Here is a 26,680-nt window from a genome sequence, read left to right on the forward strand (position 1 = left end):
ACCAGGTCCGGATTTGTTGCGCGGCACGGCTGCGGCCATGACTGACAGCTGTAGTCACGAGGATCCACAAGTTCTCGCGAATTCACGTAGAATAGAACCACAAAACCAACAACCGTTAGTTTCCATCCAGAGGAGTAGAGGGGAAACAACTCTGTGCTGTGTTTTCAAGGTGTAGTGCAGGGAAATATGATCCGCCGTGAGCACGGTGTATTTTATGATCCAAACACACGTCAAATTGCATTGACTTCTATGGGACGGTCTGTTTTCTGTCCCCCCAAAAGGGGACTTCGCGGCCTTGAGTTTTAGCGAAGTACCCGTATGCGCCGGTTGTGCGTATAGCATTTAAAGCTACAGACACAGAAATGGCACATCCTAAGTAAAGCTCATTGTGGGACTGGCTCTAGTGGCTGTAATTCTGCACCAAGGCTGAATTTCGTGAAAGAGACTTCAGATACAGTATTAGGGGACCACTAAGGCCTATATAAAAGAGACTTCAGATACAGTATTAGGGGACCACTAAGGTCTATATAAAAGAGACTTCAGATACAGTATTAGGGGACCACTAAGGTCTATATAAAAGCATCCAAAGGACCTTTAGATGTGTGTCTGCATTAACTCTCCTGATTAACAATCAGTCCAGTTCCAGTTAAGGAAAGTCATGTTATTGAGTCAACTCAGGCTGACTCAATAAAATATAGCCAAATAGCTAGAGGAGTCAGCAACTGGACAATAGCTCACTGAGATCAAACGGTCACAATGTCACATCTTATACATGATCAGCCATTGTTCTTTGGAAACCTTCCCTGCATGTTTGAGATGTTTCAGAGCATCAACACACCTGTCTGAAATGATCAGCTCATTAGTTTGTGTCCTAGGTTAATATGCCTATGTGTGCTTTGGCATTTCAATCAGGACAGACTTCGTTTGCAGATATGCAAAGATATTTATTGTACAACTGTATGATATTGAATGTACAAAGTCTTTTGGAGATTGGACTCCATCGACGAAATCTTCTTAAAGGGGTAGGGAATAGGAACATAACCCCCCAATGGAGTCCAGACACTGGTGGCGGCGGTGAAAAGACCAGAAGCCGGACCGGAGAGGAACGGAGCAGCCAGCCGGGAGAAACATGACGACTGGAGGCGGCAGGGGAGGAGGAGGGTCGAGCGCTTTGCCTGAAACGACAGCTGACAGCACAAGGAGAGAACAGATTTAAAGCAGAGTTGTAAGGCTGTGATTGGCCCTTGAATCTCGTGGCCGAGTCTGATTGGTTTAACTGACAGCGTCACTTCTTGAACAGCTGATTTGATTTAAGAATGAGTAGTGATTGGGTTAATGACGTCTTCCTGAAAGAATTTGCGCTGAGCTTCATTATGCTTATGTGGGGATTGGAGACACAAAATCAAAGATATTTTAATTTAGAAGATTTAAATAATTAACAGTTTGTATGGTTATGATTATAGACCATGTATTTATAATTTTACACCTCTTCCTGCTTAAAAACCCTTTCTGCACACAAGTCCATTGCTTCATTTGGCTTAGCATAGTTTGACCTACTTTACTTAACTATCTTATAAGTGTTTGCTGTTTACTTCACCTCTTTTAGCTTGTGAGTGAGCTACAAAACAGGCCAGCCTGTTCAATATTGATGTTACTCTTTCATCTTGGTCTTTAGTTTTCATAGTGGATTTTGGAGTGTCAGTTTGATCCATTCACACCTATTAAAGATTATGTCATCCTAATGTCTGATGCTACTATTGTGCTCTCATCCTTGTGGTGTATGTTACCCACATACATATTATCAAAATTTTGCTAAATAGACTACATTTTTGGTCCTTCGATGAAGTGCAAAAAAACATTGTTTCCATGGTAGCTGTTTTTTCAGTGAATAACCCCATTGGAGTGTCTTGCACTTTCACTTACTTTTGGGTGTACTATATTTCTCAGCTCTGGGATGAGTGCGGTTGGCCACATTTCATATACCTTACATACCCGAGGACATCTCCAATGAATCCCTTGATGATAATTAGGGGCCGAGCAATGAAGCTGCGTGGACCCTATTGTTTTTGCCTGTATTATTAGGGGCCACAGACACAATGTCACTGAGCACTTTGTACTGTGGATTCTTCAAGACAAGTGATACAATTCAAAAATGGGAAGGTTGGTATTTTTTAGGGACACCTGTGTTTTTAGTGACACCTGTGACACCTGTCTATAGCCTCATTTGATCCTACAGTGTTGTTACACTGTACTTGCTTTTGGATCATTACAAAAAATAATGCAAATTGATTATCTTAAAATAAAAGATATAGTGTCTCCTGCATCACATACATTATGAACAAGTATCTAAGTGGTCTTGAAGAGGATTCTATTTTTCTGTCTCTCATTTGGACTTTGGTCTGGACTAGTGCTGGTCTTGGACTTGACAAAGGTTGACTTGACTACAACACTATTTACCTTGTCATCTCAACTACTTTAGTTCATTTCTATCCTGCAAAATACAAGTCAACAGCTCCATCTTCTGGCATGTCAGCAGAGCATTTCATGAATAACTGTGGCAGTAATGTAGCTCTACACTGAACAATAATTGTTGCATGGCACAGGCTGCTATACTAAGGGTGTTTTTGCAGGCATCTGTCATCCAAGTGGAGCCAAAAGTGGACCACCAAAAACGGACTCAGGCTTTAACACCTGCCTCATTTAGTTTGGTTGAATCACACTAGGGTTGGTTTCCCCCCTTTGTGCGGTTCTTTTGGGCAGGTTTGAATGCAACAATCCCACTCAGATGCCCAGGACTATGAAGGCTAATAAAACTCCTAGTTTTGTTTTTTGTTCTGGAGTTTTCAACATGTCATTATTGTCTCTTGTCATTTCACATCAGTGTCAAAAATCAATAAAAAGACACAATATTACATTATGAATATGTCTGTTTATTATCATATGTCACTTCACAACAAATCACTATGTTATGTAAAATTAAATAAATGACAATAATTAGGATCATTTTCTAATAAAACTGATTTAAAATTGCAGCCTATTACACTTTACATCATTTGTGAAACTTTAACTTTCTCTGTCCTATGATTACATGTTTCTCTGGAAATGTGACTGCAATGATCTGATGAACTGTAGATAATCCTGTCTTTTTAAATAATCTATTTTTTAACTTCTCACAACATGACTTCATAGTGCTTTAAATAATTCTGTCATAAAGACAAGAAATGTTATACAGGGATCACATATGAATGACACTAAACTGAAATGATTAAAACAACTTTGTAAAGGGGCAAAGATCTTTTTGTAGTGACAGTGTTATGTGAAACACAACTACAGTTCACAGCTGATGTTGACTGTTCAGGGGCATCTTTTTTCTGTGAAACAGAAGCCCAGCAGGCCTGTCATTTCTGTTTGCAAAAATGGAATGGACACAAATCACAGAGATGATGCTTTTACCAAACATAGATACATAAATACAAAGCTTTAGTAGCTCTTTAGTTGTGTTGGGTTGAAATGTTTCCTATCACAAAGAAACAAAGGTTCCCTAGGAAAAAAAAGACATGTGTCATACATGTGTGAATTTAAAGCTTGCATTAAACTGGGTGATTATCTAGAAATAGTATATGGTGCTTATGACTCGTTCTTTAAATGCAGCAGCATCAGAGAGACAAAATACACAACAAGATAAAGTTAAAACACAGGCCTTTCAATTGTTGTTCATACACAATTTGGACGTTAAGACAGGAAAGCAGATTTTCACCTTCTGTATTTGATCATTCACTCACTGAACAGCAGGAACATTTTCATTAATTTGTCCTTAGACTGAGTCTGATCTCAGTCCCTCCACAGCTTCTCTACAGCATGTTGGTCTCAGAGGAGCCAGGCTGCAGTATCTGAAGAGTTAAAATGAGTTTAACTGATTTTCTAAACCAGGGGTAAAAAAAGGCATAAATCACAGGGTTTAGACAAGAGTTACAATACAACATAAAGAGAACATAGGATGCAGATGAAGCATTGACCAAGCTGTCACCTGCAAGAGAGACAGAGTAATATGGGCAGAAACACATTAGAAACACAACTACAAGAACACCAAGAGTCCTGGCTGCTTTCAGCTCTGATTTCATTGCCTTTGGAGTCACTGAAAGCTGGAGTGTGACAGCTGTAACGTGAGAGCGCATGGCATGAGCCTGAGACACAGCCACGGCAAATACTCTCAGATAAAGAGCTATGATGACAGTAACTGGAACAATAAAGCTCAAAACAACATCTACAGCTCCTAAGACATTGTCAACGACAAACACACATTCTCCGTAGCAGGAATTATACCTCCCTGGTTGAGTCAGGTCATCCTTTACAAAGAGAAAGCTGTAGGAAACAGAACAGAGCCAACATAGACAAACACAGAGTTTAACTCTGTTGACAGTGATTCTGTTGTTGTAATGCAGAGGGTCACAAATAGCAACGTAACGGTCAACTGATATGAGCACGATGTCACCTATTGAGGATACGGAAATGATGCTTGAAACATAATTATACAGAGTACACACAAAGTCACCAAGAAACCAGCAAGATGTTTTTCTGAGTATTTCTCCCGGCATCACCACGAGGCCCAGTAGAAAGTCTGAGACAGCCAGAGAGAGGAGGAGGATGTTGGTGGGTGTGTGGAGCTGCCTGGAGGGAAAGACAAAAGTATTATTAAATCAAGTCCTCATATCGTAATGACAAACAAACATTTTATATTAGTTCTTTCATAGAAACAGGCTTTATTCTGAGCAGACAGTTTGATTATCATAGTATGAAAAGAACAGGTGTTACATTACTAATAACATCATCAATAGCTCCTTCAAATATCCCACTAAGCCATGACATTGAGACATCAAGCCAGCATACACAATACCAGGACCCTGAAACTGATACACAGTGTTCATATATCTAAAACTTCAATTGTTGAGACAATAATCTTAACCTGAAGTGGGAGACTGAGAGGATGACGAGCAGGTTGAGAGCTACAGTGAGCAGAGAGATGGAGTAGAGCAAACTGTGAATGAGCATCACTTCAAACCAAGGAGATGTCAGCTTCCTGCAGGAGGTGTTGAAGAGTTGTGGAAAGCAGAGCTCTGCTCCGTCCTGTGTCTCCATCATCAGTGGGAGGATGAGAGAGGCCTCAGCTCTCTGCTCTCCTACACTTTCTCTGTTAGTCCACAATCCTTTCAATAATCATTTTTCTTTTCAATCCTCCAGTGTTCTGCCTTTCTGTCAATCTTCTGTCACGCCCAGATTCCAGATTTCCAGATCTCGACCCAGCTGAACACGTGCAACAGCATGGCCTGGAGCAGGTATAAGCACTTTTATCTTTAGACAATTGGGCAGCAGGTCAGTGATTCAGTTTGTTTCAAGCTTACCAAACCCTTAAGTCTTCAACAGCTTCCTAGTAAAAGCTCCATGCATTTTCTTTTATGGCGTCAGGTTTATGTCATATCTCCCGATAAAACATGCTCATGAAGAAATTATATAATTTCAACAAGCGAGAGTTGTAAAGGCAGCTGCGAGCGTGAAACAAAACACAGGGAGAGGGAAAGAATGGCATCTTTGCGTGTAAAACCAAGCATCACGCACACAGAGCAGCCACCATGTGCCCGTGACTGTCTGATTTGCGTGATCTTGAGGGCAGAAACTCTCTCGCAGGTAAACTCTCCTCTCAAAGTTGATTTCTGCTCGCTCAAATGAAACAGACTTTTGACATTGTGGAGGAGGATACCGAGGGAGACACTGGCCCTGACGGTAATAAATACCTGGTATACATACGAATTACAGTAGGTTACTTTTCGTAGCTATATGTACGTATGGTTTATGAGAACAGCCAGTCTGGTTTAATCTTGTTAGGCCATCTCAGTGTCTCGTCGGCTGCCTCAGCAGTTTATTCTGCTCAGTCAGGCCCTCTGTTCCTGCCACTACCCCCAGGCCCATGCACTTCTAAGGAACTCTCCAGAGTTGCCACCAGATGCCCTGACACTTTCCCATCGGTCTCCTATCCACCTGTGCACTACTTCCTGAAGCTCCCCACTGCCATCTGTGAGCGGGTGCCAGAGTTTGGCCAACAAGTGGCATTCTTCAGGTGAAGGTTCTGCTCCAGAACCTGGCTCTCTTTAGCCTGTTCCAGTCCCCTCTTAATCTTCCAAATTCTGCTCCCAGACCTCCAGTGCCTTCATGGGCCCTCTAGCACCTCTCTGGAGTCAAGCAGGTTGACCGCTAGCCCCCTGCTTGATTTCTTGCCGACTTATAACTTTATAGATTCTCGGCCTGCGAGCATATCCTAACAGTCAGCAAGCCTCGGGCCTTCCCACCTCCCATCTATCCTCTCCATTGCAGTCTGATTGAATTTGGCTGGCGCTGTCTTGTTGTTAAGCACTAAATAAATAACACCATTGCATGTTTGTATTGGATGAAGTAGAACCAGTAGGATAATAAAGGGTCCAACAAGTCTTCCAAACCATATGACAATACAGTTTTCTTATTCCTACCCTCTAATACGACCCATAGGAGCAATATATGAATTAACGTCCTATTGTTGGCAAGAAAATACGCCCCACTACTTTTATTTTCAAACAGGACACGGTCCCCGATCTCCTGGCTGAAAGTCCAGTGTTTGTTTGACCCATCCACCACCCTAACCTGCTTTCTTACACAGAATTTGGCACTCTTATACTTCTACTTACTTCCTTATTTAATGCTTTGCTCAATTGGCCCCTTCCGTACATTTTGGTGTACTCCGGCAGCACTACAACCCTCTTTACCTGCTAAATCCGCCACTTTATTCACCAGCTGGTCTCTAACTGTCTATTTGCTGCTGAGCTACACCAAACTCTTTGGTACAGTGGGTTTTAGAGTCCTGAAATGGACTCTGATGAGAGGTGAGCGTCTGGCATCGTAAGGCATATTGGTGGTGGTAGAGTGCGGTCCCCCCGAAGCGCTTTGAGTGTCTATGATAGAGCGCTATATAAATGTATGGAATTATTATTATTGTAAGAGCTGTGAGAGTGAACAAAAACAGTAAAGATTTGGGCCTGAAAACATGAAAACAGTGAGTTAAAAACAGTCTGTAGAGGTGAGAGGAGCTGCACAGTTGGGAGATAATTCTCTGTGGATTTGTGACTGGCAGCAACCCCTCTCACATTACACATGTTAATTGAATCCCTTTTTATGTTAAAAAAAATCAAAACAATTCCACTTGATTAAATTATTGCATTGTCAGACACAATATCAACTGAAAAAACATCACTGTTCAGTAATGATTACATCATATGTTGATGGGTTCATGCTGATGCTTGTTTGTCTTCACACCTCTGCTGGCAGTGACACCTCATTGGTCGAGATGTCATCATCTGACTAACCCATGCAGGTGTGAACAAACTTCCTGTCCAGAGGGGTTCAGCACACCGCCTTTAGGAGCCACTAATGGGCTGCAAAACATTGTTCACAGAGAGGCAAATTAAATCTCACAGGACCTGACTGTTTGTGTGTCTGATGATGCCCACTATACACAACAAAGTAAATGGTCATTTAGCCCATCAAACACTGATCTATTGGGAGATGAGTTTGGCACTTCAGTTTTAGCTCTGCTAATTAAGACACCATACTGTAGCATTCACATGAACTTTGTCTCTTTAAACTTGCTGAAGACTACATTGTTTGAATGAACCATATGGTTGTAAGCAGGGCCTGAAGTTAACTTTTTTGGACACACAGGCTTTTTACCAGCCAAGGTTTGCCTCAAAGGAAGCACCAGCATTGTTCTTGAACTACACATTTAAGAGTTGTCAAGTTATTACGATTAACTGCTGCTGTTAATCAGCCACGAACCTCGCCATTGTCGCCAACTGTCCACTTGGTAATGAAAACGTCTTCTTTTACTTTTCTTTGAATAATCCTCATCTTTTTGTTGGTTGATTGTTTTAGACAGCCTCTTAACCCCAATGATGTGCTGCCACATTTTTTAGCTCAATGCAAGGAAATCACAGACTTTGGTTGAAATGTGAAAAGAAGTGGCAAAAAAGAACTGAGTCACACAATTTTTACCCACCAATTGCAAAATTCCCCTCCATTTTGCCACCCTTTTGCCTCTATCAGTCCTATATTTTGCATAGCTCCTTCAGTGTATTGCAAGCCTGGTAACCGACCAGGCCTAAGTCACTGGGAATTGTTTATGTATTTTTAAGACATTTTTAAACTACTTTGACGTTGGGTTGGGTTGGAAACTTAGACGTAGTCATACTTTCAAATCTCTAGTTAGATTCTGACCCTAATCATAAACCCTGATCTCCAGTTAGATTGTAACCCTAACCCCTAACCCTAAATCCCCAGTTAGACTCCAACCGGGGATTTCCACTGGATGCGTAACAGCTGCGGACCGGCTCCGCTGCGTGTCTGCTGCGTGCTCCGCCGTCCGTCAATACCCACCGGGTCCGGATTTCTTGCGGAACGGCTGCGGCCGTAACTGACAGCTGTAGTCACGAGGACCCACAAGTTTTCGCGAATTCAGGTAGAATAGAACCACAAAACCAACAACCGTTTGTTTCCATCCAGAGGAGTAGAGGGGAAACAACTGTGTTTTCAAGGTGTAGTTCAGGGAAATATGATCCGCCGTGAGCACGGTGTATTCTATTTTGAAAATTAACCGGATATTTATTTTGTTTCTGTGCTCGACTTCCTGTCCCGCACTATCTGCCGTGTGCTGAATTGCTGCGGAGCTCTCCGTCGTCCGTCAAAAATAGAAGCTCTGCGTATCTGCTGCGGAGGGCTGCGGACTGACGGAACTGGGATGGAGTCGGGACGCAGACGTTCCGCAGTCTGTGGAAATACACAGATTGACTTTAATGGAAACCTAATGACTCCGTCGACGTTCCGGAGACGTTCCGCAGACGTTCCGCATCCAGTGGAAATTGCCGGTAGTCCAGAGGCAATGGACTACAGCCAGTAGTAGGAGCTACTTCCGCATGTTTTCAACCAGCCCATAGCGGGTTGGACTGTCGTCTTTCTCTGAAGATTCCCGAACTAAAACAAGCGTCAGCCATCTTGAATCTTCGCTAGTGGCTTCTCGGCAGAAAACTTTTAGATAGATAGATAGATAGATAGATAGATAGATAGATAGATTTATTCATCCCGAAGGAAATTTTAGAACAACAATTATGTGCATTCAAACTACCGCAAACGTGGTACAGATCGGAGAATATGCAGGACACTTTATTACAGACGGAATACTCAACACAGCTTCTCCCGCCTGCTATGGAGACCAGCGGTGTTGCTCAATGCCTCTGGCCGGTAAAGGGACATCATCAGCGGGGAACGTTGAACGAGTGTGCCGGTGGAAAGCTAACGCTAGCTGGCCACCTGTTCCATCAATCCTGCTTGCAAGTGTCCGCTCATTAAACAACAAACTGGACTACATCTAACTTCAACGAAACTCCCAACACGAGTTCAGAGACGGCTGTGTTTTTGTTGTTGTGGAGACATTGCTGAATAGGGTTGTGCCGATGGACGATATCATCGTCCATCGTGATGGCTGGCCGACATCACGATGGAAAGCCACCATCGTGATGCCCCCCCCACCCTGTCAAACACACTAATCCTAGTCGCGGGCGCTGGATGGGAAATTGACAAGTGCGTCGGTCTTAAACTAGCAAAGACACAAAGACAAGATAGGGCTCCTTAAGTGGAAGCTACTTTTTCCCCCTTTACGTGCAGCCTATTTGTGAAAAAGACCATCGCTTTGAGCAGACTGGATTGGCTGTAGTGATACATTCTCTCTCTCCCTGTCAGTTGTAGCTCACTCTACCCTCTAGTAACGTTGGACACAGCGGTCTCGAGTGAGAGAGAAAAAAGCGTTAAAAGTGGAACGCTATCACACTTTCCTTAAGTTTGTGGACACTACTCTGTGCGTGTAAGGTTAATTGGAAATTACAAAATAAACATTTTCAAATTTTACCTCATGCATGGACTAAAGCTGCATTGCTTTTATTTTGAAGTTGTTGTTTTTATTCACGTACATAATGACGCAATACGTATATCAAGACGTGCGCATTATTGGATCGTTGTCACGAGCAAGTCACAAGAGGACTTTAGCGCTCAAAAATGTCCGCTAATGCTAAAAAAAGAAAGGTAGATGCCGAATGCAGGATTTTCAACAAAAATTGGACTGCTAAGTATTTATTTACTGAAGTCAGAGGTAAAGCAGTGTGTTTAGTTTGCAGGGAGCGGATTGCCGTGTTTAAGTACTACAATTTGAGTCGGCATTACGAGACAACACACGCGGAGAAATACAAAAACTTGTCTGATGCTGAAAGGGCACGAACATCGGAAGCTTTGCTAGCTAAGCTGCAAAAGCAGCAAGGCTTCTTTACCAAGCTTCACACATCCAGGGATGCAGCAACTAAGACCAGCTTTGTGATATCCCACAAAATCGCTAAAAACAGTAAGCCATTCTCGGGGGGGGAGTTTGTCAAAGAGTGCTTGGTGGACTCTGCAGCACTAATATGCCCTGAAAAAAAAGGAGCATTTGAGCAAGTCCCGCTGTCCAGGCGAACCGTGACGAGAAGGATCGAGGAAATTGCGGGAAATCTGGAGCTTCAACTGCAACGTGAAGTGGCAAGTTTTGACTTTTTATCCTTGGCTTTGGACGAGAGCTGTGATGTCCGCGACACAGCCCAGCTACTCGTATTTGTCCGTGGGATTACGGACTTCAAGATTACGGAGGAGCTGGCAGCAATGCGGTCGATGAAAGGGACAACGACAGGGAGCAATCTGTTTACGGAGGTAAATGCGTGCATGGACACCCTGGGATTGAAATGGGACAGACTGGCAGGTGTCACAACGGACGGCTGTCCCAATCTTACAGGGAAAAATGTCGGACTTTTGAAACGTATGCAAGATAAAGTGACTGAAATCAATGCAGATCAGAAATTGGTGTTTTTGCATTGTATTATACACCAACATGTGTTGTGCAAGTCAGTGCTAAAAATTAACCATGTTGTTGATGTTGTTACTAAAACCGTAAACTTCATCAGGGCACGGGCATTGAATCACAGACAGTTTGTCGCACTTTTGGAGGAGCATGAGACTGAGCAGAGTGACATCGGCTACCACACAGCTGTCAGATGGCTCAGCCTGGGCAAAGTGCTAAAAAGAGTTTGGGACCTGAAAGCAGAGATCCGAGAGTTTTGTGAGAAGAAAGGCAAAGACATCCCAGAGCTCTCAGATGAGGACTGGATGGCAGATTTTGCATTTGCTGTTGATGTGACTGCAATAATGAATGAACTGAACACCAAACTGCAAGGCAAGGGCCTTTTTGTTCATGAAATGCACAGCCTGGTGAAGGCTTTCATGAGAAAGATGCAGTTTCTTTCAAGCCAACTGGAGAGCAACACTCTCACTCACATGCAAACCCTGAAAGAAGTCCCACCATCAGCTGATCACCTCCGCAGGTACTCATCCATGTTAGGAGCATTGCATGATGAGTTTTCAAGGCGGTTTGAAGATCTCAGAACAATCGAGGATGAAATGCACATGATTTCCTCTCCCTTTACCTGCAGTGTGGATAATGCACCCAGTGATGTTCAGCTGGAACTCATTGACCTGCAGTCTGATGCAGTACTGGCAGAGCACTTTAAGTCAGGATCTCTGCTGGATTTCTACTCTTCTCTTAAAGGGATACTTCACCGATTTAGCATTCAGCTTTGTATCAGTAGAAACCCAATAGTATTTCTGAATGACCGTGCCTCCCTCCCTCATGTCCCCCTGAGACGAGAGATTTCTGCATTTGGGGCCTGGAAAAAATCTTCCGATGACGTAAATGACGATTTTTGCGTCATTGGAAGATTTTTGGGCCAGAGGCAAAGGACTACAGCCAGTAGTAGGATCTACTTCCTTATGTTTTCAACACGCCCACGGGGGTTGGACTGCCGAGTCTGGCCGAGGTATTCCGAATGAAAACGACTGTCAGCCATCTTGAATCTTCGCTAAACAGGCTTTCGGTTTTCAGCAGAAAACATTTACAACAATTATCTGCATTCAAACTACCGGACGTGTGTACCACCGGGATACATCGGTACAGATCGGAGAATATGGAGGAAACGTTATTACAGACGCAATACTCGGCACACTACGTGAGCTTCGCCTGCACGGAGACCAGCGGTGTCGCTCAATGCCGCTAGCCGGCTAGGGGACATCCTCATCGGCTAGGTGGAAAGCTAACGCTAGCTGTCCACCTGTCCCAGCCATCCTGCTTGCAAGTGTCTGCTCATTAAACAACAAGCTGGACTACATCCTCCTTCAACAAAACTCCTGCTGTGTTTTTGTTGTTGTGGAAACATGCCTGAACAACAGTGACCGGAACCGGGACTATCCAGCTACCAGGCTGCTCGCCGCCCGTGGAGGTGGACTGTGTTAAACGGACTGGTGTAGAAATAAAATCCAACTAGCTACTGCTAACTGCTGGTGGAGCTTGTGACTGTTAAATGCCGACCATTCGACATTCCACGCTAATTCACGGCTGTGTTTATACTCTGTGTTTAGCTACACCAATGCTAGTATGCGTTAGCTGAACTTTACGGATCCTGCTTGCAAGTGTCCGCTCATTTAGACCACAAACTGGACTACATCCAACTTCAACGACACTCCAAACGTGAGTTCAGAGACTGCCGTGTTTTTGTTGTTGTGGAAACCTGCCTGAATAGTGTACCGGACTGTCCAGCTACCAGGCCTGCTAGCCCTCCGAGCTAGAGATGCTCTGTCGCCAGGTAAAAGAGGTGGGCTGTGTTAACACCGAGTGGCGCAGAAATGTGGTGATTTGTATCCATTTAACTGCTAACTGCTGGTGGAGTTTGTGACTAGGAACAGTATTTGAAACTCAAAATGTGTTTTGGAGTGAATGTGACAGAAAATGTTCACTAATATAAGTCAAAATGGTAAAAAAAGTGTTCACATTTTGTTTACCATTGCTTTGGGAAATTTAATTGAATAAATTAAATTTTTTGTAAGGCGACCTCACTTTTTCATTGCTTAATTATAAACATATAGCCTACTCTCACCAGCTTGTCAAAACAATGTTATTTACTGCTTTTTATAAAGAAATACAATTAATATTATGCAGAATTGAGTTCAGCCTTTTGGCCCGGCCCTCCACAATATTTTCTGTTTCTCATGTGGCCCCGTGGCACCTATAGGTACGGGACGATGTTATGCAGGATTTATGAATGTACGTTAGCAACAGTAGGCTAATTCACGAGGGTGCTATTTTATGTGCGAGCTAATATTGCGTTTCTGTTTATTGAATGCGTTATTCAGTGCAAACATAACCGAGAATGTAGTTTAAACTCAGTAATGATGGTATATTAGGTTATTACTGTCGCTCTGTTGAAGGCAGACGCCCCACTGTACTGTCGTTACGCAGATCACGGACATCTGATTGATTTTACTGCACCGTACTTAAGTGAAAGTAGGTCAAGTTGTAAAACCTACTAGCAGGGCACCATACACAGGGCATTTAAATGTATATCTAATAATTTCTATGTTAACTGTTTGCCGATAGTAGTAGAACAAAATATTTATGTAAAGCTACAAATCCCCGGCCCGGACGACGATATCATCGTCCATCACGATGTTTTACTTTAAACATCGTCAACTGCCAATTTAGGGGACATCGCCCAACCCTATTGCTGAACAACAGTGTACCGGACTATCCAGCTACCAGGCCGGCTGCTCTGTCGCCGGGTAAGACTAGTGGAGGTGGGCTGTGTTAACACGGACTGGTGCAGAAATGGGGTGCTTGTATCCAACTATCTGCTAACTGCTGGTGGAGTTTGTGACTGTTAAATGCCGACCATTCTACATTCCTTATTTACGGCTGTGTTTATACTCAGTGTTTACAGCCCACCAATCACAAATGCTAGTAGCTATGTGTTAGCTGAACTTTACGGAGCATATAATGTGCGTGCACTAAATGTAGCCTGTTTCGTATGTCGTTTTTATGTAATGTCGTTTTTATATATTTTAATTGTGTAATCACTTGAGCCACGGTGAAACGTTTCGTGTATATGGTTGAAATGACAATAAAACACACTTGAGTTGAGTTGACTGTCTCACTGTCTGTCTGTAAACGGTAGCCGTGGATTTGACGTCTTTCATCCACATGAGCCAAAAACATATTTTCTGGCTTTTCTCGGCCTAGAAGCCACCAATTTCTAAAAAAGGTTCACATTTCTACTACATAATTGACCCAATTTAAACATATATTCATCTTTCCAACGGTGAAATATCCCTTTAAATTGCGTGGGGATTGCGTCCCACGCCACACAATCCCGGCTCTCCTGGGTGAAAGTCCTCTGTTTTACCCATCTGTGGACTTCCGTCCTTTCATACTACTCGCTACGCCGATAATTCACACGTAATGTAAGTCAATGGAGGCCAAACGGCGTCTTGATAACGCGCCAAAATGGCATACGGATTGGCGTGTCATACATATGCCACTTAATGAGATCAGTCTGTTGCGCTGAAATCTGGCGCTCTTATACTTCGTCACCTTACTTCCTGCTTTGCTCCCATCATTATGGTTCCATACAACGTACATTCATGCATCCGTGTTCATTTTTGGGCAATTTTGTTGAAAGAAATGTTCTGCCATTCTGCTGATGTCTTTGGTGTCATCATAGCCCTTACATATGGTTACTGTTACATAAAAGATTGATACACTTAATGTCCATGAATTCTCTGTCGTTTATCACGGCCGATTGTGGCAAGCTCTAATGCAACCATCAATTTTTTTCCCATCATGCTCTGGCAGCCACTTCTTTATGTCTTTTTAACCAATGGAAGGCTGGTCCGTCATACATTAGGCCAGCAATACGTCATTCGAGGGACGAAACAAAGATTCCGAGGGCAGAATAGTTAGATATGACCAAAGATCGTCTATACATAACCGTTCTAAACCGTTCTATAGAGAAGAATGGCATTACTGTTTTGAGTTTTGGCATAAGTTTGGGCCTTTCTGTGAAGAAATGTAAATAGTTTGTCCATTATATAAGTTTTCTGATGTTCATTAGGGGCCGAGAAGCAGCAATATTTTATTTGCCTGTATTACATTCTTCTTCTTCTTCTTCTTCCAAAGAAATCCATGTTCCCATGCATGAAAACTCACCAAACTTTGCACATAAGTCCAGTCCTATGCCAAATGCAATCAGTGCGATTTGTATGCTAATAGTCCTGATGGTGGCGCTACAACAGCCATTTAAAATTCTAAACTTTAAAAATTCATAACAAATCAGCCGTACGTGCTACATGAAATCTTCGTTTGCACATTTGCATGTAAACTGAGACAAACGGAGGTTTAGGCAGCCGAGGAAGTGAGAAAGAGAAGAGAGAGGAAGTGATTTGTTGCTGTTGTTGCTATTTTCGGGATTCTGATTTGCTAAGAGCTTGGATTGGCTTGAGCTTCTCGTTACTCTGCCACCTACAGGTTTGGCATGCTCTTGACAGCATTGGCAGCATATATACACGGGTACATGTAAACAAACACTTTTCTGAAAACACAACAGCGTTGTTATTTTTTTTATTTTTTATTTTTTTTTGTTTATGAAAATAGCCGGCTACGTGTAAACGTAGCATGAGATCAGAACCTTCGTTCGGCCTCAAAGGTTCTGAGTTCGAGGCCATGGTGTTGCAAGAAAATTATACATGTATCTAATAAGGCTTTGTGCTGTGGACAACTGCCCTGCATATTTTAAATGTGTGTCTGCATTAACACACCTGATTCTGATTAACAATCAGTCCAGTTCCAGTTAAAGAAAGTCATGTTATTGAGTCAACTCAGGCTGACTCAATAAAATATAGCCAAATATCTAGTGGAGTCATCACCTGGACAATAGCTCACTGAGATCAGTGTTTGCCTTTGGACCTGAAGATTGAAAGTTCAAACGGTCACAATGTCACATCTTCTACATGATCAGCCATTGTTCTTTGGAAAACTTCCCTGCATGTTTGAGATGTTTCAGAGCATCAACACACCTGTCTGAAATGATCAGCTCATTAGTTTGTGTCCTAGGTTAACATGCCACTGTGTACTCTGGCATTATGCTTATGTGGGGATTGGAGACACAAAATCAAAGATATTTTAATTTAGAAGATTTAAATAATTAACAGTTTGTATGGTTATGATTATAGACCATGTAATTATAATTTTACACCTCTTCCTGCTTAAAACCCCTTTCTGCACACGAGTCCACAGCTTCATTTGGCTTAGCATAGTTTGACTTATTTTACTTTAACTATTACTTACTACAAAGTATTTGCTGTTTTCTTCACCTCTTTTAGCTTGATTTGTTCAAGTGAGCTACAAAACAGGCCAGCCTGTTCAATATTGATGTTACTCTTTCATCTTGGTCTTTAGTTTTCATAGTGGATTTTGGATTGTCAGTTTGATCCATTCACACTTCTTAAAGATTATGCCATCATTATGTCTGATGCTACTATTGTGCTCTCATCCTTGTGGTGTATGTTACGTGTACCCACATTCATCTTATCACAGTTTTGCTAAATAGACTACATTTTTGGTGCTTTGATGAAGTGCAAAAAAACATTTTCAACGTTTCCATGGTAGCTGTTTTTTCAGTGAATAACTCCATTGGAGTGTCTTGCTCTTTCACTTACTTTTGGGTGTACTATATTTCTCAGCTCTGGGATGAGTGCGGTTGGCCACATTTCATATACCTTACATACCCGAGGACATTTCCAATAAATCCCTTGATGATAATTAGGGGCCGAGCAGTGAAGCCGCGTGGACCCTATTGTTTTTGCCTTTATTATTAGGGGCCACAGACACAATGTCACTGAGCACTTTGTACCGTTGATTCTTCAAGACAAGTGATAAGTTTAAAAAATGGGAACATTTGTGTTTTTAGTGACACCTGTGACACCTGTCTATAGCCTCATTTGATTTGTTACACTGTACTTGCTTTTGGATCATTACAAAAAATAATGCAAAATTATTATCTTAAAATAAAAGATATAGTGTCTCTTGCATCACATACATTATGAACAAGTATCTAAGTGGTCTTGAAGAGGATTCTCTTTTTCTGTCTCTCATTTGGACTCGGCCTTGACTAGTGCTGGTCTTGGACTTGACAAAGGTTGACTTGACTACACCACTATTCACCTTGTCATCTCAACTACTTTACTTCACTTCTATCCTGCAAAATACAAGTCAACAGCTCCATCTTCTGGCAAGTCAGCAGAGCATTTCATGAATAAGTGTGGCAGTTTAAGTGTTCAGATAATGTAGCTCTACACTGAACAATAATTGTTGCATGGCACAGGCTGCTATACTAAGGGTGTTTGTTGCAGGCATCTGTCATCCAAATGGACCGAAAAGTGGACCAACAAAAAAAGGACTCAGGCTTTAACAACTGTCTCATTTAGTTTGGTTGAATCACACTAGAGTTGGTTTTCCCCCTTGGTGCGGTTCGTTTGGACCATGGAGCCATAGTTTCTCTCTGACTTTAATTAATCCCTCCTTTCCTGACCCTATTTACAGACACAACACCTTATTAGATGACGTCCCATTACCTGCCAGCAAAAGTTGTACCACTGCTCTTTTTTTATTTAACAAAGCCCTACTGCCTCAGCAGAGTGGCCCTATTTACATGAATAAAAGGCCTGTGTTTCTTCACACAATGTTGTCTAAATGCAGCTTTATACGTCTGAAATGCCTATCACTTAGTGAGAATTAGGAACGATTGGAAAACGGCCAGTAAGAGTATCTGGTTCTCTCTGTTTAACTGATTAATGCCCTGCAGGCTTGCAACCCCTGGTGACCCGTGTTCTTAGAGACACGGTAAACAGATTCTCAGTCGTTTTTCTTGACCAGTCAAGGACATGGAGTTACATTATGAATATGTCTTGTTTATTATATTTCATGCAACTTGAGAAAAAAAATCACAATGCTATGTACAATTGAATAGTAAAAATGATTTTAAATGGCAACCCATCGCATTCACATAATTTGTCTAAAATAAGTTAAATGTAACTGAAATTTAAATTTATAGTGCTTTACATAGAAACAACAAATGTGATACAGGTGTCACAACCTGGCTCAAGGGCCATGACAAAAGAGGATCAAACATGAATGGCCCTAAACTGAAAAAACTACTTTTCTCATTTGTTAACTCACTCACTGAACAGCAGTAACATATTCACTCATTCATCCTTATCTGATCTCAGACCCTCCACAGTCTCTCTACAGCATGTTGGTCTCAGAGGAGCCAGGCTGCAGTATCTGAAGAGTTACAATGAGTTTAACTGCTTTTCTAAACCAGGGGTACAAGAAGGCATATATCACAGGGTTTAGACAAGAGTTAAAAAAATACAGAATGAGTATAAACTGTCCAATTAAAGTTCTAACCCAGTTTTCATCTACCCATGCTACAACAAAATATGGGCAGAAACAAATTAGGAACACCAGTACAAGAACACCAAGATTCCTGGCTGCTTTCAGCTCTGATTTCTTTGCCTTTGGAGTCACTGAATGCTGGAGTGTGACAGCTGTAATGTGAGAGCGCATGGCACGAGCCTGAGACACAGCCACGGCAAATATTCTCAGATACAGAGCTATGATGACAGTAACTGGAACAATAAAGGTAACACAAAGATCAAAAAGCATTGAGATGTCATCAGTGTTCAACAAACATTCTCCGTAGCAGGATTTATAACTCCCTGGTTGACTCGGAAGATCCTTTACAAAGTGAAGGCTGTAGGAAACAGAACAGAGCCAACACAGACAAACACTGAGTTTAACTATTCTCCCGGTGACTTTAGTAGTGTAATGCAGTGGGTCACAAATAGCCACATAACGGTCAACTGATATGAGCACTATGTCACCTATTGAGGCTGAGGGAATGTTGACTGAAAGAAGAGTAAACGTAGAACACACAAATTCACCAAGAAACCAGCAGGATGTTTTTCGGAGAACTTCTACAGGCATCAGCACGAGGCCCACTAGAAGGTCTGAGACAGCCAGAGAGAGGAGGAGGATGTTGGTGGGTGTGTGGAGCTGCCTGGAGGGAAAGAGAAAAGCACCATTTAACCAACAAGAGTGACAAAACAACCAAAACCAGTATTCAAAATGAATATAAAAATCCATATCAGTTTGAACATTTTCCATTCCACCACATCAGTAGTTACCATATGTTTAAGTGTAGACAGTTAATATGACTTGGTTGAGGTCACAGTGGACAGAAACAATGCTTAGTATTGGTTAGAGAGTGGACATGAACAACAGTCTCTGGCATCAAAGTCAGACATTTGGAGCAACATTATTCAGTACTAGCTCAAAGACAATTCTTCTAAATGTACAGCAGCTGTTCACATTATTAAGTTACAGTTCCTGTAGAGAGAAGCTGAGAAGTTAATATCTGCCTGAAGTGGGAGATTGAGATGATGATGAGCAGGTTGAGAGTCACAGTGATCGGAGAGATGGAGTAGAACACAATGGTAACTGTTTGGGGCCAAGGAGACAAGGGCTTTATGCAGGAGGTGTTTGGGAACTGTGGAAAGCAGAGCTCGGCTCGGTCCTCAACCTCCATCTGCAGAGATCTGCAGATAGCTGCAGCTCTGGCAGCTTTCTGAACTAACCTGAGTCATGTAACTGATTTATCTCTCTCACATTCTCTTCATCCACTCCTCTCTCTCAGTCCCTGTTTGACTCTGATAACCCTCCTCCCTCACTCTGCACATCCCACCATCATCTTCATCGCTTTCTCTGCAACCCTGCCTTTCTCACTGTCTCTCTATCCAATCTCTCTTTTGTCATTTTCTACCCTTGTTTCCTTTCCTTTCTCCTATTATTGTCCTACGGATAACTTTTCAAATTTCAATAATAGAAGTCTTGCATTGCCTGCTCTATCTCTACAGCCCTGTGGAGTAAGGTCTGGTGCTAAATCCACTATATTTACAATCTATGGTTTGCTGTCCAAGCCACCAAGGCCCAGCCAATCAGCCTCATGTGCAGAGATACTGGCAGCTAAGGCATAGTTTTGGTATGTGTGCTGGGCCACTGTTCGTTTAAAACAACAACGGGCGATCCTAAAAAGGTTAGCTTAGCTACATCATAGATGCATCAGTCAGTGTTTGCTCAGCTCCCAAGTTAGTCTCAAGTCCAAAAGACGTTAGCTTAGAGGAACTATTGCTGTACTATTGCAGCACCTGTCATTCAGTATTCCGACATTTATGCCGGAAACAGTGAATGGAGTCATTTAACCAGGGGGATGAGTTGACAGAGGGAACAACTCTCATTTTACTTGGAACCACTTCACCCAAACGGAGGAGTATATGTGTTGAAGGAGTGGACTAGACAGTTATTGTCAGAGTGAGAAAACAACACTGCGCTTTGGTCAAAAACTGTAAAAACTTTTCGGCTGAAAAGCGATTAAAAATTCAAGAGCAGCTTACACGTTTACTGGGCAGGAAATCTTAATTAAAAGGCAGGTTAAACATAATGTAATGAGCTGTGTTCACTAATTCTCTATATAGTGTTCAAATAGTGAACTACATAGGAATAGACTAAACGAGATTTTGGACACTCTGAACACATTGTTGGGTCAGTAGATGCGCAGGGTATTCGCGTGATGAAGGCGGGCGCGCTCTGCATCATGTAAACAAACAGAAAGAAAAGAACTTCTAATACGTCCCTGAAACAAACTCAGCAGGATAGTAAAAGGTAGATTTTTCCTTTTCAGTTTTGGCGGGTGCTTCTGCTTCTTCTTCTCTGCCAGGAAAACATGACCGTGTTGCATTGTGGTATACAGGAGTAAAATGTAGGGTACATACTGTAGTATGTCCATTAAAATTAGTAGTGCATTGCAGGTATTTTATAGTGGACTAAATAGCGAATGAAATTAACCGAGGACAATTCAAACACCTCTAGATCCTTTTATTAATCCTTTGCAGGAATTTATAGAGTCGTATAGCAGCTGGTATGAAGGACTTCCTATACCGCTCCGACTTGCACATTGGTGCCATCAGTCTTTGACTAAAGGTGCTGCTGTTTATCACCTTCAGGAAGTGGAGTGGGTGTGCAGGGTTGGTCAGTATTGATCCTAGTTCATTTAGTGTTCTGGCCCCTGCCACCTGCTGAACAGAGTGACATTAAGAAAATCAGCAGCAAAGTTGCAAGAAAGTCATTGACCATAACTACTTTGTCCAACCCAATAATAAAGGATAAAAAATCACTGAAGTCATGCATAAAAGAACTGTTAGAACTTGGAAGTTGGGTAAATTAAAATACATTAAAATGGATTTGAACTAACAACTTTAGTCACTTGGAGTTCAAACGATGAAAAACCCAGATGGACACCTTCCAATTTAAAAAACAGTTCCTATACAACACAGGGAGCCCTCCAGCCCAACCTGAGGTCCTAGGTGGACTGATAAAAGTTCAAAGAGGGCCGTTTTCCATGCTCCTCTGCCAATAATCAGTCAGCATATAAACCTATGATGTGGAGCCTGCTGGCGCACTAAAGCCAGTCTGAAAGTTGATGAGTCTGCTAAAACGACTAGCTCTACAACCAAGAGACGGAAGTGGGCCAGAAATAAAACCAGCTTTCCAGTACTCTTCAAAACGTCATACGGAAGGTTAAAATCCTGCTTCTGTATGTTCACTTAAATGATGAAAAGTATCATTAGTTCCACGATTAACCAAAATACGTGGCCACACAACCCACGGCACAGGAGGATAAAGCTGCAGCAACCTTACACGTCGGCGATAAGCCTTCATGGTCTTCAATTCCTCGGAAAGCCAGCAAACCTAAATTCAGCAATCTCTTTGATGGCATTTCTGAACAATGACTTGATCTTTCTGGGTCGAGGGAAATCTTCAGGAGGTGAGAAGCAGCGTTGGTTGCAGCAGGGCTAACCCAGTCCCTCCTTTATAACTTAAAATAACTTAAAATCCAGGCGATCAATGACTAAAATCTCTAATCCGGGTAAAATATTCGGCTAAAAACAACCAAGATCTAAATTCTGTAACGTTAAAATTTAGCTTAAAACTGGGCAAAAGGTTTATTTGGGACAGTGTTTCTTAGAGCGTTTTTCTGCCCTGCAATTAAAGACACATCGGCACATAACACACCTGGCTAACACTAATCATGGTTTATACCAATTTCAAAGACTAAGACTGTAGTGCTTCAAGCTGTTGTGTATTCCATACCTCTTTCCCTGCAGCCCTTTTTGGGGGCATATAAAGCCCAAAAAGGGAATAACCAAAGACAAGGGTGACATGGACAATGGAGATCAGCAGGGCAGGGAGACCTGGGGGCTGGATAAGGGCGATGCAGTAGACCTCAGTTTTAACCAACGCCGTGAGCGTAATCAATGATGGGTGACTGTGGCACTGAGCAGCTGAGAGGTCAACGTACTGAGCAGCCTCGGTAGCCATGGGAACCAGGCCTTCTTCTGGGGACTCCAACACAGGGATACCATCTGAAAAAGCCAAGGCGATACCCAATGAAAGATGGACGACAACAGGGTGGCACCTCAACTGGTTCATTGAAGGCTCATTGGAATCAGGATATACTCGATCAAAGAAGGGAAGGACTAACCGGGTCAAGGCAGACAGGCCGGAGGCTAATGATTCCGAGGCAAGCGGACTGGGGGGCGGGCTGGAATACAGACTGGATTCTTGAAGGCCCTAGGCTAGCAGACTGAGATGCAGAGGAGGCTGAAGTGATGGGTTCAGGAGACACAGGAGTTGGAGCTGGGCTTGCATAAAACTTCCACCTGAAGAATGCTACTTCATCGACAAATTTACCATCAGACCTATACTCTGGACAATCCGTCCCCATTGGAGCCACTTCCACCACATCCACACTATGACATCTTTAAAAAGACGCTTCATATTAATAATTCAGAAATAAATAAGTCTCGGCAAACCTTTTCTTAGAACACCATCAGCAGGAATATCGGCAATTCTAGTGCCTTATTTACTTCTGTTGAAAATTGAACTGACATAGTTACCCCTTGACCAGTTCATTCACGGAATTGGTTTGTGCAAGTATCTGTTCTTGTCATACACACATACATACAAACACCACACACACATATTAAGGTATTATGTGGTAATGTGCCAGTAAAAGTTGTACCAGGTTACCGGATAACCCAGACCTTTTATTTTACTAAAGCCCTGTTGCATCAACAGAGAGGTCTCATGTAAATGAATAGGAGTGCTATGGTTTTTTTTTACACATTGTTGTTGTCCATCTAAATGCAGCTTCAGGCCTCAGAAACGGTGGGACAGACTAAGGGCGCATTCCAGGCAACCCGTAACTTGTGTTTTCACAACCTTCTACCTGTGAAAGTGCCCTGGAACGTCAGTCAAACCCCTAATTTACTACCCGTGAACTTGTACCAGATTGTTGAACTCCCAGTTACAGTTTTTGACGTCTCACACATACATAAACAACAATGGCAACCCCTGTTGATGCTGTACAGACGCCAGAGATTAACAGTGAGAAATAGAAATAAATAGACATTAATAAACAAGGTAAAGTAATTCCCCACATTGTAATCAAAACAATACACATACGTTTGTGTGCTACTACAGGTTATGTTTATTAAATGAAGCCCAAAATATGTCACCGACTAGAAATCGCTAGTATCAGCTAGCGTTAACTAACGTCAACGTTAGGTAGCCGCTAGCTAGAAGGGTTTGTCGTGACTTTGCCTGGAACACTACCAAGTCATTAGTCGTGATTTGAAGTTGTAACTCACAGGCAAAAAATTGTGTATGAAACGCAGCATAAAACACGAAGAAGGGAAGCTAGTGAAGGAAACGTGGATGCAATTTAACGACCTGAGATGTACCAATAGTGTGCTCATTAGTGAAAACAGGTTAGCATCATTAGCACTTTCAGCAGCGAGTGTGTGGACTCTGACAAGAGGAGGGAGGAATCTTTAAAGCCCATGTTGCAAGTTTAATTTTCCAAGAATTTGTGGTAATTGCTTGTTGGTAATAACATTTAAACTGGTGTTCATGTATTTGATGTTGTTAGGTATCACAAAACAGAATATAACACGAAAAAGTAGGTACTATTTTACAGCGGTTTGTCTTTCCCCCACAATGCATTGCATGACGTCACGTTGGGGAGACGACAGGCGAAAGCCCCGTCTCGGTTCACTGTCCCGCTCACGGTTTCTGCCACTGATCTGGCAAAATATGGCTTTTGGTCTCGACCGAGTCAATGTGTCTTTATTATGTGTATAATAATATTGGGGGAAGTGAAAAGCCCGACGGGATGCTATTCGGCTTTTCACAAGTTTAAACAGCTAGCTAACGATACACCGACGTTTGCGCTAACGCGTAACAGCCGTTAGCTTAGACTGCTAGTTAAATACCGGTATTACAACTGCCTGGAGAGTGTCGCGTTGTCAACACAAGATATATGCGTTAGTGCTCCTTTTATATCATACTTTTATTGAATGAAATATTAAGCTTCGCTCCTACGAAATAGGTGTTTTTTTGTAACGTTACACACAAAGCTAACTGGCTATAGTTAGCCTGTACGTATGCTAGCGGGATTAGCTAACGTTGCGTAGCCAGCCAGCAACTTCGGCAATCGGCAGTAGTTTCGGCGAGCTAACCGCGACAGTATGTTGCCCACAATCAACCTCTGCTGTTAAAAGCAGTCAATCTGCAGTGATGTTATGTTAGCATACATACAGGCTAACTATAGCCAGTTAGCTTTGTTTGTAACTAACTAACAAAAACCATCTCGTAGGAGCGAAGTTTAACGTTTCATTCAATAAAGTTATGGTACAAAAGGAGCACTAACGCCACAAGTCTTATGTTGACAACGTGGTCGCAGATATAGGAAACTCCGAAGGCAGTTGTAATATTTACCTAGCCGGCCAGCGAAGCGTCGGCGTAGCGTTAGCTAGCTGTCTAAACTTGTGAAAAGCTGAACAGCATCCCCGTCCAAGTAATAAATAAACACCAGGCAAATATGTTGTTACTGGAGCTAGTAGGCTACCATCAAAACGTGAGATATCTAATCATGATATCAATCATATCTATGTGTTTACAACCATCGGGGGATTTCACAGGTGGGACTGGCAAGTTAGCACATAGCTAGCATGATGCCTTGTATTTTCTAGATCTAGATAAGTTTACCGGTACTTATCTGAACTAACGACATGATCACTGTCACTAGATATAAATAAAACATTGACTTTCACTTGGTGCTATTCACGGACAGTAAAAACACCTCTTCCTCATCCCAGTCAGTCACCATAGTTCTAGTACTAGGCCCAACGTGACGTCATCACCGAATTGCGGAAAAAAACCCCACTAATACCAAAAACAACAAAAACCTGACAAAAACTGGCCTTTAACACTATTTGGAGACATTTTTAACAATGATATACATATATTGAGTGCTATATGTACCTATTAATCAACAGTGGTGGTTAACTTGCAACATGGGCTTTAAACTACTCTGCAGTAGATGAATCTTTTTTAAAGCCTGTCTGCTATTACGTATGTTTGAGTCTGGACTCAAGTCAACTTTTTCTATTGTCTCAGACTTTGTTCTCGTTGATAATTTCACTCGGACTTGTCTCGAACTTAACCATTGGTCTCGCCAAATTTTGTAGTTGGTCTTGTTTTTTTCTGAAGTAATTTTCTCCTTCAAAACAAAACCATTGAAGCGTGCTTGTTCAGAAAACAGGTATTAGTCTAATTCCAAATCCATCTAGAACGGACACTGATATTGGTCAACTACACTCCTGGACCCTATTTTCATGCATTATTTCTTCTTCCTAAGAAATCCATGTTCCCATGCACAAAAACTCACCAAACTTTGCACATAAATCCAGTCCTATGCTAAACTTAATCAGTGCAATTTGTGTGCTGAGTGTCCTGATGGTGGCGCTACAACAGGCATCTAAAATGCCAAACTTTAAAAATTCATAACAAATCAACTGTACATGCTACAACGTCGCAACTTATGCCAAACTGTAGCCCCAATAGAGCGGAAACTATGCTCTGCAAAAAAAGTCCATCACTCTCATCTTAAACCTATCTCCTCCCACATGTGTTTTTCAATTGACACCAAATTTAGGCAACTCCATCTCCAAACTGTCCTCCACAAATGTAACTTTAGCCCATAGTGCATTAAAACATTTTACTGCATACAGTAGTATAAACAAATCCTGCAATTTCTTCCAAACTAAATATTTGATGTTCATGGAAAAAAATCACAACATTCGAAGATCATTGTACATTTGGTTTGCTAAATTTCATAATTTTATCTAAATTTGATCTTTTTTTAATTGTGTCCTCATCTACGTATTGCAGTCAATGCAAAATAGAGCATCTTGAAACATCAGTTTGGCATTTATTGATCTTTTTGAAAATAAAGTACACAAATTCTATATGAAATATGAAATAAAAAATGTACAGCAGCTTTAAATTCTGTATTTTCCCGCAAGCCTGCTGCTTGTCTACTAGGCGTTGCGATGCCACTTGTGACATCACCCAGATAATAGCTCCCTGAGATCAGAACCTGCCCACGGCCTCAATGGTTCTGAGTTTGAGCACCTGTTGCAAGATGATCATACATAATATGTAATAAGGCATTGTGCTGTGGAC

At 42.0% G+C, this 26,680-nt stretch overlaps 3 protein-coding genes across 3 annotated transcripts; 1 reads left to right on the top strand and 2 right to left on the bottom strand.

Annotated features, from left to right (window-relative positions):
• Window positions 1-3,851: 3,851 nt before the first annotated feature.
• Window positions 3,852-5,136, bottom strand: LOC120567766 (trace amine-associated receptor 13c-like). Its single transcript, XM_039814777.1, has 2 exons — window positions 4,964-5,136; window positions 3,852-4,668 (listed from the first exon to the last, which is right to left on the bottom strand). Exons 1-2 carry the CDS (start codon window positions 5,134-5,136, stop codon window positions 3,852-3,854), a joined length of 990 nt encoding a protein of 329 aa, XP_039670711.1.
• Window positions 5,137-5,720: 584 nt separating this feature from the next.
• On the top strand, window positions 5,721-17,855 carry LOC120567707 (general transcription factor II-I repeat domain-containing protein 2B-like). Its single transcript, XM_039814677.1, has 4 exons — window positions 5,721-5,778; window positions 5,959-6,112; window positions 10,338-11,640; window positions 17,838-17,855. The coding sequence occupies exons 1-4, from the start codon at window positions 5,721-5,723 to the stop codon at window positions 17,853-17,855; spliced, it is 1,533 nt and encodes a 510-aa protein (XP_039670611.1).
• A 422-nt stretch (window positions 17,856-18,277) lies between these two features.
• On the bottom strand, window positions 18,278-19,622 carry LOC120568905 (trace amine-associated receptor 7e-like). Its single transcript, XM_039816650.1, has 2 exons — window positions 19,456-19,622; window positions 18,278-19,094 (listed from the first exon to the last, which is right to left on the bottom strand). Exons 1-2 carry the CDS (start codon window positions 19,620-19,622, stop codon window positions 18,278-18,280), a joined length of 984 nt encoding a protein of 327 aa, XP_039672584.1.
• Window positions 19,623-26,680: the final 7,058 nt, after the last annotated feature.

The sequence above is a fragment of the Perca fluviatilis genome, chromosome 11 (genome assembly GCF_010015445.1).
Source record: "Perca fluviatilis chromosome 11, GENO_Pfluv_1.0, whole genome shotgun sequence".
Classification (NCBI taxonomy): domain Eukaryota; kingdom Metazoa; phylum Chordata; class Actinopteri; order Perciformes; family Percidae; genus Perca; species Perca fluviatilis.